At 50.4% G+C, this 18,402-nt stretch overlaps 1 protein-coding gene across 1 annotated transcript in view; it reads right to left on the bottom strand.

Annotated features, from left to right (window-relative positions):
- Window positions 1–5,496: 5,496 nt before the first annotated feature.
- The window catches only part of UBAP2L (ubiquitin associated protein 2 like), a 30,906-nt gene continuing 18,000 nt past the window's right edge, over window positions 5,497–18,402 (bottom strand). Inside the window, exons 13-25 of the mRNA XM_038769055.1 lie at window positions 18,061–18,338; window positions 17,653–17,843; window positions 15,656–15,872; window positions 15,342–15,396; window positions 13,342–13,514; window positions 13,176–13,250; window positions 12,225–12,402; window positions 12,011–12,099; window positions 11,851–11,904; window positions 11,642–11,723; window positions 11,309–11,529; window positions 8,290–8,395; window positions 5,497–5,682 (exon numbers count right to left, since the gene is read on the bottom strand). Of these exons, the coding sequence (XP_038624983.1) occupies window positions 5,633–5,682; window positions 8,290–8,395; window positions 11,309–11,529; window positions 11,642–11,723; window positions 11,851–11,904; window positions 12,011–12,099; window positions 12,225–12,402; window positions 13,176–13,250; window positions 13,342–13,514; window positions 15,342–15,396; window positions 15,656–15,872; window positions 17,653–17,843; window positions 18,061–18,338 (1,769 nt within the window). The 3' untranslated portion in view covers window positions 5,497–5,632. The remainder of the gene's footprint in view (window positions 5,683–8,289; window positions 8,396–11,308; window positions 11,530–11,641; window positions 11,724–11,850; window positions 11,905–12,010; window positions 12,100–12,224; window positions 12,403–13,175; window positions 13,251–13,341; window positions 13,515–15,341; window positions 15,397–15,655; window positions 15,873–17,652; window positions 17,844–18,060; window positions 18,339–18,402) is intronic.

Here is an 18,402-nt window from a genome sequence, read left to right as displayed (position 1 = left end):
GCATGGTGGAGTCAGTATTTGAACCCACGCCCTCCAACTCCCAGGCCTGTGCTGTTTCTACTAGACCAGGCCCACTTCCCTCTCCTCAGGCAATCAATCAATCAATCGTATTTATTGAGCGACTACTGTGTGCTGAGCACTGTACTAAGCGCCTGGGAAGTACAAGTTGGCAACAACAGGCAGTCATCGCAGAGCAAGCAAGCCCCCTCCCCACTTGCCAGAGTCCTGTGTCGGCCCTCGCGCCAGAATCACGGGCCAACGAAGCCCCTTGCCCTCGAAGCAGTGTGGCGCAGTGGCGACAGCCCGGGCCTGGGCATCAGAAGGTCTTGGGTTCTAATTCCGGCTCCACCACCTGCCCGCCGTGTGACCTTAGGCAAGTCCTTTTCACCGGCATGTGCCTCAGTTCCCTCATCTGAGCCCCACGTGGGACAGGGATTGGGTCCAACCATTCATTCATTCATTCAATCGTATTTATTGAGCGCTTACTGTGTGCAGAGCACTGGACTAAGCGCTTGGGAAGTCCAAGTCGGCAACATCTAGAGACGGTCCCTACCCAACAGCGGGCTCACAGTCTAGAAGGGGGAGACAAGACGACAAAACAAAACATGTGGACCGGTGTCAAGTCGTCAGAACACATAGAAGAGCGCTTACTGTGTGCACAGCACTGTACTAAGCGCTTGCGAAGTCCAAGTCGGCAACATCTAGAGACGGTCCCTACCCAACAACGGGCTCACAGGCTAGAAGGGGGAAACAAACAACAATACAAAACATGTAGACAGGTGAAATCAAAATTGTCAGAACAAATAGAATTATAGCTATAATGCACATCATTATATATATATATATGTTGCCAATTTGTACTTCCCAAGCGCTTACTACAGTGCTCTGCACATAGTAAGCGCTCAATAAATACGATTGATGTTGATGATGATGATCATTAACAAAAGGAATAGTCCACTAGCGGGCCAGCAGAGTGAAGGACCTTTCCAAAGAGGCTAACACAACGAAAGATTAATTTTAGGCATTGAGAGAATTGGATTTAAAATGTAAAGTCTCGGTAGTCCAAGGAAAATATTGCTTTTGGCTGAAAATGTCAAGCCACAGATATTCAGGACTCTTAACTTATTGTCACTTACCTTCTCTGAGCCTCAGTTCCCTCATCTGTAAAATGGGGATGAAGACTGTGAGTCCCACGTGGGCCAACTTGATCACCTTGTATCCCCCCAGCGCTTAGAACAGTGCTCTGCACATAGTAAGCGCTTAATAAATGCCTTGATTATTATTATTGTTATTGAAGAGCTGAACAAAATGAACTACAAATTTGCTTCTATTACAGTCGGACCCCTATATGTTGCCAACTTGTCCTTCCTAAGCGCTTAGTACAGTGCTCTGCACACAGTAAGTGCTCAATACGATTGATTGATTTTTAAAAAAACCAAAAAACGTCTAGTAGCATCCTCAAAGTTAATATCTCCAACTGAGCCTTCAAACTTCAAGTTCAGAGTGCATTCACGGTAGTGTGTGTGACAGGGACTGGGTCCAACCCCATTTGCTGTATATATGTTTGTACATATTTATTACCCTATTTATTTTACTTGTACATATCTATTCTATTTATTTTATTTTGTTAGTATGTTTGGTTTTGTTCTCTGTCTCCCCCTTCTAGACTGTGAGCCCACTGTTGGGTAGGGACCGTCTCTAAATCAATCAATCAATCATATTTATTGAGCGCTTACTGTGTGCAGAGCACTGTACTAAGCGCTTGGGAAGTCCAAGTTGGCAACATATAGAGACAGTCCCTACCCAACAGTGGGCTCACAGTCTAAAAGGGCTTAAGCGCTTAGTCCAGTGCTCTGCACACAGTAAGCGCTCAATAAATACGATTGATTGACTAAAAGGGGGAGACAGAACAAAACCAAACATACTAAGAAAATAAAATAAATAGAATAAATATAATAGATATGTACAAGTAAAATAAATAGTAATAAATATGTACAAACATATATACGGGTGCATATGTTGCCAACTTGTACTTCCCAAGCGCTTAGTCCAGTGCTCTGCACGCAGTAAGCGCTCAATAAATATGATTGATTGATTAAAAGGGGGAGACAGAGAACAAAACCAAACATACTAAGAAAATAAAACAAATAAAATAGAATAGATATGTACAAGTAAAATAAATAGAGTAATAAATATGTACAAACATATATACATATACACAGGTGCATATGTTGCCAACTTGTACTTCCCAACCGCTTAGTCCAGTGCTCTGCATGCAGTAAGCGCTCAATAAATACGATTGATTGATTAAAAGGGGGAGACAGAGAACAAAACCAAACATACTAACAAAGTAACATAAATAGAATAGATATGTACAAGTAAAATAAATATAGAGTAATATGTACAAACATATATACATATATACAGGTGCATATGTTGCCAACTTGTACTTCCCAAGTGCTTAGTCCAGTGCTCTGCATGCAGTAAGCGCTCAATAAATACGATTGATTGATTGATTCAAAGGGGGAGACAGAGAACCAAACATGCTAACAAAATAAAATAAATAGAATAAATAGAATAGATATGTACAAGTAAAATAGAGTAATAAATATGTACGAACATATATACAGGTGCATATGTTGCCAACTTGTACTTCCCAAGTGCTTAGTCCAGTGCTCTGCATGCAGTAAGCGCTCAATAAATACGATTGATTGATTGATTAAAAGGGGGAGACAGAGAATAAAACCAAACATACTAACAAAATAACATAAATAGAATAGATATGTACAAGTAAAATAAATATAGAGTAATATGTACAAACATATATACATATATACAGGTGCATATGTTGCCAACTTGTACTTCCCAAGTGCTTAGTCCAGTGCTCTGCATGCAGTAAGCGCTCAATAAATACGATTGATTGATTGATTCAAAGGGGGAGACAGAGAACCAAACATGCTAACAAAATAAAATAAATAGAATAAATAGAATAGATATGTACAAGTAAAATAGAGTAATAAATATGTACGAACATATACACAGGTGCATATGTTGCCAACTTGTACTTCCCAAGTGCTTAGTCCAGTGCTCTGCATGCAGTAAGCGCTCAATAAATACGATTGATTGATTGATTAAAAGGGGGGAGACAGAGAATAAAACCAAACATACTAACAAAATAACATAAATAGAATAGATATGTACAAGTAAAATAAATATAGAGTAATATGTACAAACATATATACATATATACAGGTGCATATGTTGCCAACTTGTACTTCCCAAGTGCTTAGTCCAGTGCTCTGCATGCAGTAAGCGCTCAATAAATACGATTGATTGATTGATTCAAAGGGGGAGACAGAGAACCAAACATACTAACAAAATAAAATAAATAGAATAAATAGAATAGATATGTACAAGTAAAATAGAGTAATAAATATGTACGAACATATATACAGGTGCATATGTTGCCAACTTGTACTTCCCAAGTGCTTAGTCCAGTGCTCTGCATGCAGTAAGCGCTCAATAAATACGATTGATTGATTAATAGGGGGAGACAGAGAACAAAACCAAACATACTAACAAAATAACATAAATAGAATAGATATGTACAAGTAAAATAAATATAGAGTAATATGTACAAACATATATACATATATACAGGTGCATATGTTGCCAACTTGTACTTCCCAAGTGCTTAGTCCAGTGCTCTGCATGCAGTAAGCGCTCAATAAATACGATTGATTGATTGATTCAAAGGGGGAGACAGAGAACCAAACATGCTAACAAAATAAAATAAATAGAATAAATAGAATAGATATGTACAAGTAAAATAGAGTAATAAATATGTACGAACATATATACAGGTGCATATGTTGCCAACTTGTACTTCCCAAGTGCTTAGTCCAGTGCTCTGCATGCAGTAAGCGCTCAATAAATACGATTGATTGATTGATTAAAAGGGGGAGACAGAGAATAAAACCAAACATACTAACAAAATAACATAAATAGAATAGATATGTACAAGTAAAATAAATATAGAGTAATATGTACAAACATATATACATATATACAGGTGCATATGTTGCCAACTTGTACTTCCCAAGTGCTTAGTCCAGTGCTCTGCATGCAGTAAGCGCTCAATAAATACGATTGATTGATTGATTCAAAGGGGGAGACAGAGAACCAAACATGCTAACAAAATAAAATAAATAGAATAAATAGAATAGATATGTACAAGTAAAATAGAGTAATAAATATGTACGAACATATACACAGGTGCATATGTTGCCAACTTGTACTTCCCAAGTGCTTAGTCCAGTGCTCTGCATGCAGTAAGCGCTCAATAAATACGATTGACTGATTGATTAAAAGGGGGAGACAGAGAACAAAACCAAACATACTAACAAAATAAAATAAATAGAATAGATATGTACAAGTAAAATAAATAGAGTAATAAATATGTACAAACATATATACACATATACAGGTGCATATGTTGCCGACTTGTACTTCCTAAGCGCTTAGTCCAGTGCTCTGCATGCAGTAAGTGTTCAGTAAATATGACTGATTGATTGATTAAAAAGGGGAGACAGAGAACAAAACCAAACGTACTAACAAAATAAAATAAATAGAATAGATATGTACAAGTAAAATAGAGTAATTAATATGTACAAACATATATACATATATACAGGTGCATATGTTGCCAACTTGTACTTCCCAAGTGCTTAGTCCAGTGCTCTGCATGCAGTAAGTGTTCAATAAATACGATTGATTGATTGAGAATAGCTATGTACAAGTAAAATAGAGTAATAAATACGTACAAACATATATACATATATACAGGTGCATATGTTGCCGACTTGTACTTCCCAAGCGCTTCGTCCAGTGCTCCGTACGCAGTAAGCGCTCAATAAATACGACTGATTGATTTGCTCATCTCCGGCACACAGTAAGCGCCTAAATCAATCAATCAATCAATCAATCGTATTTATTGAGCGCTTACTATGTGCAGAGCACTGTACTAAGCGCTTGGGAAGTACAAATTGGCAACACATAGAGACAGTCCCTACCCAACAGTGGGCTCACAGTCTAAAAGACTTCAATACCAGCCATTATTACGGCTCCCCCTCTCAGAGACAGGCACGGAAAGAACGCCAGCGTTAGCTAAAGAAATACCACAGTTTATTGAAGACTACAAATATTTTGTTACAGTTGCAACTACATGCCTTCCGGAAATCAAAAGCAACAGCGCGTGTGTGCAGTCCCGCCCCGGAACCGCTGCACAGCTTGGACGGGAAACGGTACAGACGGGTCAGACACACGGGGGGGTGGGCGGGGGGCGCGGGACGACGGCGGGGAGGGGATGGGGGGTCCGGGCGGGGGGGGCGAGGCGGCCTTTCCCCCCCGTCCCCAGACCCGCCCCCCGCCCCCTCCCGCCCCATCCCGAACGCCTGCCCCGGGGCTGGGGGTGTGGGTGGGGGGCCGAGGGGGAGGACCGGGGGGGGGGGTTGGGGGGGGGGTCATCGGGCTGGCCGGCTCCTCGGTGGTCTGAAACGAGACTTCAGTGCAAATTCACACACACACACACACACACACACACACAAAACACGGCCCGCGGTCTCGGGCGCGACTAGCTCTCGGCCGTCCAGAAATGCTTGTACGGAGGGGGGTATTTTCTTCCTGCAACGAGAGGCGGGGGTGATGATAATAATAATAACGATAATGATTATTATCCTGTATATTATTATCCCCCAAAATCTCCAGTGGCTACCAATCAATCTGCGCATCAGGCAGAAACTCCTCACCCTGGGCTTCCAGGCTGTCCATTCATCCCCTGGCCCCCTCCTACCTCCCCTCCCTTCTCTCCTTCTCCATCCCAGCCCGCACCCTCCGCTCCTCCACCGCTCACCTCCTCACCGTACCTCGTTCTCGCCCGTCCCGCCATCGACCCCCGGCCCACGTCCTCCCCCGGGCCTGGAATGCCCCCAATCCCTCTGCCCGTCCGCCCAGCTCGCTCTCTTCCTCCCTTCAAGGCCCTGCTGAGAGCTCACCTCCTCCAGGAGGCCTTCCCAGACTGAGCCCCTTCCTTCCTCTCCCCCTCGTCCCCCTCTCCATCCCATCTTACCTCCTTCCCTTCCCCACAGCACCTGTATCTATGTATATACGTTTGTACTTATTTATTACTCCATTTATTTTACCTGTACCTATCTGTTCTATTTATTTTATTTTGTTAGTATGTTTGGTTTTGTTCTCTGTTTCCCCCTTTTAGACTGTAAGCCCACTGTTGGGTAGGGACTGTCTCTATATGTTGCCAACTTGGACTTCCCAAGCGCTTAGTACAGTGCTCTGCACACAGTAAGCGCTCGATAAATACGATTGATTGATTGATATATACTTGTACGTATTTATTACTCTATTTATTTTACTTGTACATATCTATTCTATTTATTTCATTTTGTTAATATGTTTGGTTTTGTTCTGTCTCCCCCTTCTAGACTGTGAGCCCGCTGTTGGGTAGGGACCGTCTCTAGATGTTGCCAACTTGGACTTCCCAAGCGCTTAGTCCAGTGCTCTACACACAGTAAGCGCTCAATAAATACGACTGATTGATTGATTGATTCTAGACTTCTAGAATCTAGGCTTCTAGACTGTGAGCCCGCTGTTGGGTAGGGACCGTCTCTACGTGTTGCCAACTTGTACTTCCCAAGCGCTCAGTCCAGTAAGAGCTCAATAAATACGACTGAATGAATGAATGAATAATGATGGCAGTTATTAAGCGCTTACTATGTGCCAAGCACTGTTCTAAGCACTGGGGAAATATAAAGTCTCGGTAGTCCGAGGAAAATATTGCTTTTGGCTGAAAATGTCAAGCGCTTGATGAATGATCAGGTGATCATTCAGGAGAATCAGGATCAGGATGATCAGGAGATCATCAGGAGAACCATCAAGGAGATCAGGTTGTCCCACGGGGGGGGCTCACAGTCTTCATCCCCGTTTTACAGGTGAGGGAACTGAGGCCCAGAGAAGTGAAGCGACTTGCCCGAAGTCACACAGCTGGCGGAGCCGGGATTCGAACCCACGACCCCCGACCCCAAAGCCTGTGCTCTTTCCACTGAGCCACGCTGCTTCTCTCCTTAGAACAGCACTTTGCACATAGTAGGTGCTTAACAAATGCCATCATTGTTATCACTTCTGCTTTGGATGAACCCCCGACCCCCCACTCCAAAGCCCGTGCTCTTTCCACTGAGCCACGCTGCTTCTCTCCTTAGAGCAGCGCTTTGCACATAGTAGGCGCTTAACAAATGCCATCATTGTTATCACTTCTGCTTCGGATGACCCCACGACCCCCGACTCCAAAGCCCGTGCTCTTTCCACTGAGCCACGCTGCTTCTCCCTTTAGAACAGTGCTTTGCACATAGTAGGTGCTTAACGAACGCCATCATTGTTATCACTTCTGCTTCGGATGAACCCCCGACTCCAAAGCCCGTGCTCTTTCCACTGAGCCACGCTGCTTCTCTCCTTAGAACAGTGCTTTGCACACAGTAGGCGCTTAACAAATGCCATCATTGTTATTACTTCTGCTTCGGATGACCCCACGACCCCCGACTCCAAAGCCCGTGCTCTTTCCACTGAGCCATGCTGTTTCTCTCCTTAGAACAGTGCTTAGCACACCGTAGGCGCTTAACAAATGCCATCATTGTTATTACTTCTGCTTCGGATGAACCCCCGACTCCAAAGCCCGTGCTCTTTCCACTGAGCCACGCTGCTTCTCTCCTTAAACAGCGCTTTGCACATAGTAGGCGCTTAACAAATGCCATCATTGTTATTACTTCTGCTTCGGATGAACCCCCGACCCCCGACCCCAAAGCCCGTGCTCTTTCCACTGAGCCAGGCTGCTTCTCTCCTTAGAGCAGCGCTTTGCACATAGTAGGCGCTTAACAAATGCTATCATTGTTATTACTTCTGCTTCGGATGACCCCACGACCCCCGACTCCAAAGCCCGTGCTCTTTCCACTGAGCCACGCTGCTTCTCTCCTTAGAGCAGCGCTTAGCACATCGTAGGCGCTTAGCAAACGCCATCACTGTTATTACTTCTGCTTCGGAATGGGACCGGGCCATTCATCCGAATGTTATTTATCGAACGCTTCTGGACTGAGCACGCGGGACGACAATAAACGGATATTCCCCGCCCACGGCGGCGAGCTGACCGTCTAGAGCAGGGCGGGGACCCTGAGGACCCCCCACCCCAAAACCCCGCGCCCCCCCGCCCCCCCCCAGCGCGCTCACCAGTGTTGTATCCGTGAGAGCCGTAGCCGCTGGGCTGCTGGAAGGGGGTCCCCGAGGCGCTGACCCCGACATTCACACCGTGCTGCTTGGAAGAGGTAGGAGCCACCTGGGGGGAAACCGACCGGCGGTACTGAGTGAGCGCGCGGGGCGGGCAGGCCGCGCGCCCGTTTATTCCCCTATTGTCCTCTCCCAAGCGCTTAGCACAGTGCTTGGCACACAAGAAGCGCTCCATAGCTATGACTGAATGCAGGGAGAGAAGCAGCATGGCCAAGCGGATAGAGGCCCAGGCCTGGGAGTTCGACGGTCATGGGTTCTGATCCCGGCCCTGCCGCGTCCTGCTGGGTGACCTCGGGCAAGTCACTTAAAAACTTCTCAGGGCCTCAGTTCCCTCATCTGTAAAGTGGGGGTGAAGACTGGGGGCCCCTTGTGGGACCGGGACACTGTCCGACCGGATTGTCTTGTATCTATCGTCTATTACGTCTCGTATTATTTTGCCAACTTGTGCTTCCCAAGCGCTTAGCACAGTGCTCTGCACACAGTAAGCACTCAATAAATACGACTGAATGAATGAATGAATCTATCCCGATGCCTAGGACAGTGACTGGCACATAGTAAGAGCTTAACAAATACCACCATTATTATTAATATTATTATAAGTGCTTAACAAATGCCATTATAATTATTGTATATGGTATATAGTAATCATATTATTACAATATAATAGTAATGGTATTTGCTAAGTGTGTACTATGTGCCAAGCATAGTAATTATATTATTATAATATAATAGTAATGGTATTTGCTAAGTGTGTACTATGTGCCAAGCATAGTCATTATTATAATATAATAGTAACGGTATTTGCTAAGTGTGTACTATGTGCCAAGCACAGTAATTATATTATTATAACAGTAATGGTATGTTAAGTGTGTACTATGTGCCAAGCACCGTTCTAAGCGTTAAGTGCTTAACAAATGCCATTATAATTATTGTATATGGTATATAGTAATTATATTATTACAATAGTAATGGTATTTGCTAAGTGTGTACTATGTGCCAAGCACAGTAATTATATTATTATAACAGTAATGGTATGTTAAGTGTGTACTATGTGCCAAGGACTGTTCTAAGCGTTAAGTGCTTAACAAATGCCATTATAATTATTGTATATGGTATATAGTAATTATATTATTACAATATAATAGTAATGGTATTTGTTAAGTGTGTACTATGTGCCAAGCATAGTAATTATATTATTATAACAGTAACGGTATCTGTTAAGTGTGTACTATGTGCCAAGCACTGTTCTAAGCGTTAAGTGCTTAACAAATGCCATTATAATTATTGTATATGGTATATGGTAATTATATTATTACAATATAATAGTAATGGTATTTGTTAAGTGTGTACTATGTGCCAAGCATAGTAATTATATTACTATAACAGTAATGGTATTTGTTAAGTGTGTACTATGTGCCAAGCACTGTTCTAAGCGTTAAATGCTTAACAAATGCCATTATAATTATTATACATGGTATACAGTAATTATATTATTATAATATAATAGTAATGGTATTTGCTAAGTGTGTACTATGTGCCAAGCATAGTAATTATATTACTATAACAGTAATGGTATTTGTTAAGTGTGGACTATGTGCCAAGCACTGTTCTAAGCATTAAGTGCTTAACAAATGCCATTACAATTATTATATATGGTATATAGTAATTATATTATTATAATATAATAGTAATGGTATTTGCTAAGTGTGTACTATGTGCCAAGCACTGTTCTAAGCATTAAGTGCTTAACAAATGCCATTACAATTATTATATATGGTATATAGTAATTATATTATTATAATATAATAATAATGGTATCTGCTAAGTGAGTACTATGTGCCAAGCATAGTAATTATATTACTATAACAGCAATGGTATTTGTTAAGTGTGTACTATGTGCCAAGTACTGTTCTAAGCGTTAAGTGCTTAACAAATGCCATTATAATTATTATATATGGTATACAGTAATTATATTATTATAGTATAATAGTAATGGTATTTGCTAAGTGTGTACTATGTGCCAAGCACAGTAATTATATTGTGTGCGTTAAGTGCTTAACAAATGCCATTATAATTATTATACATGGTATGCAGTAATTATATTATTATAATATAATAGCAATGGTATACTATTATTATAATATAATAGCAATGGTATTTGCTAAGTGTGTACTATGTGCCAAGCATAGTAATTATATTACTATAATATAGCAGTAATGGTATTTGTTAAGCGTGTACTATGTGCCAAGCACCGTTCTAAGCGTTGCGGGGCGGGGGGGATACAAAGTGATCAGGTTGTCCCACAAGGGGCTCACGGTCTCCATCCCCATTGGACAGATGAGATCACCGAGGCTCAGAGGAGTGACTCGCCCAAGGTCACACGGCCGACAACCGGCGGAGCCGGGCTTAAAACCCCCTGACCTCTGACTCCGAAGCCCGGGCTCTTTCCGCTGAGCCACAATGCTTCAATTACTAGTGAGCGCTGGGAAGGAGCGCAACGCGGCGGAGATGGATTCGTGCCCGAGCTGAGTTTTAGAGGAGGCCAAGGGGCAAAGGCAGGGAGGGTATAACAGTAATGGTATTTGTTAAGTGTGTACTCTGTGCCAAGCACCGTTCTAAGCGCTGCGGGGGGGATACAAAGTGATCAGGTTGTCCCACAAGGGGCTCCCGGTCTCCATCCCCATTGGACAGATGAGATCACCGAGGCTCAGAGGAGTGACTCGCCCAAGGTCACACGGCCGACAACCGGCGGAGCCGGGCTTAAAACCCCCTGACCTCTGACTCCGAAGCCCGGGCTCTTTCCGCTGAGCCAGGCTGCTTCAATTACTAGTGAGCGCTGGGAAGGAGCGCAACGCGGCGGAGACGGATTCGTGCCCGAGAGGAGGCCGAGGGGCGAAGGCAGGGAGGGGTTTGGGCGCCCTTCCCCAGGCACGGGGCGGGGGTCTCCGGGGCGAGGACTCACAGGGAACACGGCGGGCCCGTACTGGAAGGTGCTGGGCAGGCCCGGGACCCCGGTGTAGTAGGGCAGACTGGTGTAGCTGTAGCCGGGCGGCAGCGCCGGGTTGAGGAATGTCTGCTGCGTGGTGTGGTGCGTCTGCGTCTGGCTCGGCTGCGGCGGCTGGGCCAGCGTCGTGGCCGGGGCCGGGGACGACGCGTCTCCGCGGCCGAACTTCGTGAGGTCACCTGGGCCCGGGGCGGGCGAGGGGGAGGCTGGCGTAGGGGTTCCCACCCGGCGGTCCCACTCCTCGGCCCCGCCCGGGCCCCCCCCCCGGCACCCGACCGCCCGCCGGCCTACCGGAATAAGGGTTGCTGGGCAGGCTGCCGTCCCTCCCGGTCAGCGGGGTGGTGGGCGTGGGGAATGGGATGCTGTAGTAATCCTGGAAGGCGGCACGGAGGGGACGGAAACAGTCAGCGGGGAGGGGTCCGAGGGCCGTCCCCCCACCGCGCCGGGCCGCGGGTGAGGCCGGGCGAGGTCTACGGCCGTGCCCGCTCCCCGCCACTCACCAGAGGGAACCTTGTCTGGAGCATCTGGAGGTCGTCGTAACCGTACACTTGGGGCTGGGGACACGGGGGCGGGCGTCAGCCGAGGGCGGGCCGGCCGCCCGATCGGATGCCCGCCCGGGTGCCCGCCCCCTCCCCGGCCGCCCCGCCCCGCCCCGCTCACCGGGTAGGCATGCAGCAGGCCCGGAGCCATGATGTATGGGTTAGGCAACAGCGGGGGCACCCCGGGTGGGAGATTCGGGGGGGCTTTTCCTGGCGAGACGGAAGACGCGGGCCCGTCACCACGGGGGCTCCCCGGCAGCACGCCCGGCCCCCCGCCGCGGGCGCGGTCCCTCGGCCCCCCGCCCCCCCCCAAACCGGGCGGCGGGCGCGACCACCTGAAGTCGTGGCGACGGAGCCGCGGGTGGAGGCGGTGACGGAGGAGGTGCTGCCCAGGCCGAGGCCCAGGCTGGCCGAGGCGCTGACCACGGGCGGGGGCCCCGCCGCGGAGCTGGACACCGTGGAGAAAGTGCTGGCGGAAGAATGGAGCGTCGCCTCACTCTCCACGCTCGTGTGCTGTCGACAGACCGGGGAGGGGGACGCAGAGTTGGATCACGCTCGGGACGATGACCGACTCTCCCCCCGGGACCCCTGCCCGGGGCCGCCCCGCCGTGAGCAGGAATCGGCCCCCTGGGTCAATCAATCAATCAATCAATCGTATTTATTGAGTGCTTACTATGTGCAGAGCACTGGACTAAGCGCTTGGGAAGTACAAATTGGCATCACATAGAGACAGTCCCTACCCAACAGTGGGCTCACAGTCTAAAAGGGGGAGACAGAGAACAGGACCAAACATACCAACAAAATAAAATAAGTAGGATAGAAATGTACAAGTAAAATAGAGTAATAAATATGTACAACCATATATACATCTATACAGGTGCTGTGGGGAAGGGAAGGAGGTAAGACGGGGGGATGGAGAGGGGGACGAGGGGGAGAGGAAAGAAGGGGCTCAGTCTGGGAAGGCCTCCTCGAGCGGGTCGCTCGAAAGGCCTGGGGACCACGTGCCCATCGCTCCGACCCATCTCCCGAAGGGCACGACCCGCCACCCGGGCACGGGTGGCGCGTGTCGGGGGAGGCGGCGGCTCCAATCGGACACGGATGCGGCCCGACGGTGCCGGGCCGCGGCCCCCCGTGGCTCCTCTGGCGGGTACCGTCCCCCCCACGTGGCTATGGCAGAGCCAGGTGGGGTCTACTGGTCCGCCGCCGCGCCCAGAGTGGCAACCCCCCGGGGGCAGAGGCCGGGCTCCCTCCAGCTCCCCGTGCCCCGGCGGGGACCCGGTGCTCACCAAAAGGGCGGCTGTTGAAGTGCGTCCGGAGGGCGTCGAGGACGACAGCGTGCTCTGCTGCGTGGACAGCGCGCTGAGGAGGGGGGACACGACAGAGGGGTGGGCACCGCTCAGTCGCGGCCCCCCCTCCCGGGCCGCCCGCCTCCCGCCCGGCCGGGCCACCCACCTGTGCGGGGGGGGCGGTGGTGGTGGGCAGCTCCTCGCTGTGGTTCAGGCCGCTCAGCGTGGCCGCGTGCGGGTTGGCGGTGGTCAGCAGCGAGGCCGGGGGGACGGCGTCCGGCAGGGAGGCGAGGCCGGGGTTGGAGGACGAGTCGGCCTTGGCGGCGGGGCCGGGAGCACCTAGGGCGGGCGGCGGTCAGGGCGCTGGCTGGACAACCGGGAGCCAGACCGGGGGCGGGCCGGGCGCCTGACCGGACTGGGGCCCGGGCCCCGACTCCTCCTCGGACCGGGGGACATCCATTATCTTGGATCTACCCCATCGCTTAATACGGGGCCCGGCACGAAGTGAGCGCTTAACGATACCAAAACTTGTGGTACTATCATAATCAACGCTACTGGTTAAGCGCTTACTACGTGCCAAGGCGAAGTACTAAACGCTGGGGGCGGATCCAAGCAAATCGGATCGGACGCGGTCCCTGTCCCGCGTGGGGCTCACGGTCGCTATCCTCATTTTACTTGTCCATATCTATTCTATTTATTTTATTTTGTTAGTTTGTTTGGTTTTGTTCTCTGTCTCCCCCTTCTAGACTGTGAGCCCGCTGTTGGGTAGGGACTGTCTCTATATGTTGCCAACTTGGACTTCCCAAGCGCTTAGTACAGTGCTCTGCACACAGTAAGCACTCAATAAATACAAATGACTGATTGATTGAGCATTCCTCCTTCCTCTCCCCCTCACCATCCCCCCGTCTTACCTCCTTCCCTTCCCCACAGCACCCGTATATATGTTTGTACATATTTATTACTCTTTTCATTTATTTATTTTACTATTTATTTCATTTTGTTAGTATGTTTGGTTTTGTTCTCTGTTTCCCCCTTTTAGACTGTGAGCCCACTGTTGGGTAGGGACCGTCTCTCTATGTTGCCAACTGGGACTTCCCAGGTGCTTAGTACAGTGCTCTGCACAGTAAGCGCTCAATAAATACGATTGACTGACTGACTCATTTGCAGATAAGTTAACTGAGGCGCGGGGAAGTGAAATGCTTGCCCGGGTCACTCAGCAGATCAATCAATCAATCGTATTTATTGAGCGCTTACTGTGTGCAGAGCGCTGCACTGTACTGTGCAGAACAGATAATAATAATAATAACAGTGGCATTTGTTAAGCGCTTACTATGTGCAAAGCACTGTTCTAAGCGCTGGGGGGGTTACAAGGTGATCAGGTTGTCCCTCGGGGGGCTCACAGTCTTAATCCCCACTTTACAGATGAGGTAACTGAGGCACAGAGAATAATAATAATAATGGCATTTGTTAAGCGCTTACTATGTGCAAAGCACTGTTCTAAGCGCTGGGGAGGTTACAAGGTGATCAGGTTGTCCCACAGGGGGCTCACAGTCTTAATCCCCATTTTACAGATGAGGTAACTGAGGCACAGAGAATAATAATAATAATAATGGCATTTGTTAAGCGCTTACTATGTGCAAAGCACTGTTCCAAGCGCTGGGGAGGTTACAAGGTGATCAGGTTGTCCCACAGGGGGCTCACAGTTTTAATCCCCATTTTACAGATGAGGTAACTGAGGCACAGAGAATAATAATAATAATAATGATAATGGCATTTGTTAAGCGCTTACTACGTGCAAAGCACCGTTCCAAGCGCTGGGGAGGTCACAAGGTGATCGGGTTGTCCCACAGGGGGCTCACAGTCTTCATCCCCATCTTCCAGATGAGGGAACCGAGGCCCAGAGAAGCGCAGTGACTTGCCCAAGGTCACCCAGCTGACAACCGGCGGAGCCGGGGCTTGAACCCACGACCTCTGACTCCAAAGCCTGGGCTCGAGGTGACTTGCCCCCCAAGTCACCCAGCTGACAGCTGGCAGAGGTGGGCCTTGAACCCATGACCTCCGATCCCAAAGCCCGGGCTCGCCACCCGGCCGGACCCGCCCCCACCCGAAACGCGGCGGGGGAAGCCCGGGGGCCAGCGGCCGATCCCACGACCCCACGCTGCTCACCTTCGGTGGCCTGGGCGGTGGGTAACTGGGAGGCCTGCACCGAGCCGAAGCCGTTCTGGGGACAGACGGGACACGGGCGGGGGCGTGGGGAGGCGGTCCGACCGTCCCCTCCCTCGTCCCTTCCCCTTCGACGACCCCCCCGGGGGGTTTTGTGGGAGCCGTCGCGGTGAGGCCGGCCTCCGTCGGCCGGGCGGGCGGCTCCGCGGCTCCTGTGGCACGCGCTGTCCCCCTCGCCGGGCCACGGACGGGGACAGGCGAGGTCTACGGCCGTGCGGGGCGGAGGAAGGACCCGTCGGGCCGGGGCGGGGGGCTACCTTGGCCTGGGCCAGATCCTTCTGGGGCGAGGAGGAGATGGAGGACGACATGGAGGAGGAGGAGATGGAGGCCGGGTAGTGGCGGGTCTGGGTGGCCCGCTGCTCGTACAGGGGGCCGGCCCCGCTGCCCTGCGAGGGGAAGGTAGCCGGCACCGCGGGGCCGCTCGGGAAGCCGGACTCCTGGCTCTGGCTGGACGAGATCGTGGACGGAGCGTCGCTGCGGGGGCGGACGGAGGAGGGAGCGGTCAGGGGTCCCCATCCCACCCTCTTCGCCGTCCGCCGGACCCGGTCTTGTCTTTGTCATTTTTTAAGGCATTTGTTAGGTGCAATAAATACAATTGATTGATTATTATTTGTGTGTATATATATATATATATCAATCAATCGTATTTATTGAGCGCTTACTATGTGCAGAGCACTGTACTAAGCGCTTATATATATGCACAAATAACGTACATATATATATAATGTATATATGTATATATGTGTATATTTTATTTTGTTAGTACGTTTGGTTTTGTTCTCTGTCTCCCCCTTTTAGACCGTGAGCCCACAGTTGGGTAGGGACTGTCTCTAGATGTTGCCAATTTGGACTTCCCAAGCGCTTAGTACAGTGCTCTTCACAGAGTAAGCGCTCAACAAATACGATGGATGACGCTTATTATGTGCCCGGCACGGTGCCGAGCACTGGGGTAGGTAGAAGCGAATCAGTTCAGACATATTCCATGTCTTGCGAGGAACTCAGGGTCTTAATCCCCTCTCGACTGTGAGCTCGCTGTGCACTGGTAATGTACCTGCCTGTTGTACGGTACAGTGCTTAGTGCAGTGCTTTGCACGCAGTAAGCGTTCAATAAACATGACTGAAATTTACAGATGAGGGAAGTGAGGCCCAGAAGCAAAGCGGCTTTCCCAAGGTCACGCACAAGACAGTAATAATAATAATAATAAAGATAATGACAACAACTAGGGTATTTGTTACGCGCTTACTTATGTGCCGGGCACTGTACTAAGCACTTGGGCGGGGGACAAGGAATTCGGGTTGGACACAGTCCCTGATCCACATGGAGGTCGCGGCTTAATCCCTATTTTACAGATAGATAAGTGAATGACTTGCCCAAGGTCACCCAGCAGACAAGTGTTTACTTGTCCCTATCTATTCTATTTATTTTATTTTGTTAGTATGTTTGGTTTTGTTCTCCGTCTCCCCCTTTTAGACAGTGAGCCCGCTGTCGGGTAGGGACCGTCTCTAGATGTTGCCAACTTGGACTTCCCAAGCGCTTAGTCCAGTGCTCTGCACACAGTAAGCGCTCAATAAATACGATTGATAACGATGATGATGACGGGATCAGAAGCCACGGCCTTCTACCGCGGGTACCCATTCTACCCAGCTCACGGTTCCCCTCCGAACCCGCCGGGCACCTCGGCGCCCAGGATCGCGAGCTCCGGCCCTTGGGGCGACCCCCTCGAGGCCTGAGCCGCCCCCCGACCCACAGGACCCCTGAGCCCGAGACCCCTAGCAGGGCTTCCAAAATCCCCGGCAGAAACTGGGCCCCAGCCTCAATTTTCTTTTCGTGGTATTTGTTACACACTTCCACGTGCCCAGCACTGTACTAAGCGCCGGGGCGCATATAAGACAGTCGGGCCGGACACAGTCCCCGCACCCCATCGAGCTCAGAGTCTTAATCCCCATCTTCCAGTCGAGGGAACCGACACGGTCCCTGCCCCACATGAGGCTCACGGTTAAGTAGGAGGGAGAAGGGGTAAATCCTCATTTTTACAGCCGAGGAAGCTGAAGCGTAGAAGTTAATCGACTGGTCGAAGGCCACACAGTGGACCAGCGGGGGATTAGAACCCAGGTCCTCCGGTTCCCCGGGACGTGACGAGTGGCGGAGCCGGGATGAAAACCCAGGCCCGGGTTGTGCCCACCGGGCCGCTACGCTGCTTCTGGGTGCCCGGCCCCAAGCGAGGGAGCGGGGGAGGCGGGTGGGTGGCGTTACCTGGCCGTGCTGGTGAACAAGCTGTTGGGGGGCTGACTGGCCCCCGGGGTGGTCACGGTGGCGGCGGCGGCGACGGCGGCTATCTCATAGTCCGGAAGCACAGGCTCAGACCCGAACTGCAACGCCCCGAACTGCAGGTTCAGTCCGGACATGTCGGCCGAGCCGGGCATCTCCACCGCCAACGTGGGAATCTGGGGGGGGCACCCGCCGGGGTCACGCGCGCCCGCATCCCTCGGATGACACCCCCGCGCCCGGCCCTCTCGTCTCTCCGCCTTTCCCTCCTCTCATCCGAGCTGACCGGGCCCGATTAGAGTGGCACCTCTCCGCGGGCACGGATCGCCTCGCCTCCCTCCATCTCTGGAGCGTCCGGAGAACCTCCGGACGGGGGGCCCGCGGCGGGGTGGCTACCTTGGCCGTCAGCGAGGCCTTCTTCTTCTGCGGCCGGAGCTTCTGGTGGGCGGGCTGGGGGCTGGAGGGCGGGTGGTCCGACGCGCCGGGGGAGCCCTGGGGGGCGGCGGCCGGCGGCGGCGGCTTGCTGGGGAGCGGGGAGGCCGGGGGCGCCTGGGCGGCCGCCACGGCCGGAGCCTTGTCCTGCAGGAAGACCTCCATCATGGTCGCCGACGTGGGGAAGGCCTGGTGCTTGGCGAAGGGGCTGTGGACCGCCGAGTCCGCCGGGGGCTTCAGGTCTGCCGGGGAGACGGCGGGCGGGCGGGCGGCCGTGAGAGGGGCCGTGAACCGCTCCCGCCCCCG

This window comes from Tachyglossus aculeatus, chromosome Y4 (genome assembly GCF_015852505.1).
Source record: "Tachyglossus aculeatus isolate mTacAcu1 chromosome Y4, mTacAcu1.pri, whole genome shotgun sequence".
NCBI classification, from domain to species: Eukaryota; Metazoa; Chordata; class Mammalia; order Monotremata; family Tachyglossidae; genus Tachyglossus; species Tachyglossus aculeatus.
The sequence above is the reverse complement of the archived record's forward strand: the minus strand, read 5'-3'. Positions and strand labels throughout refer to the sequence as shown.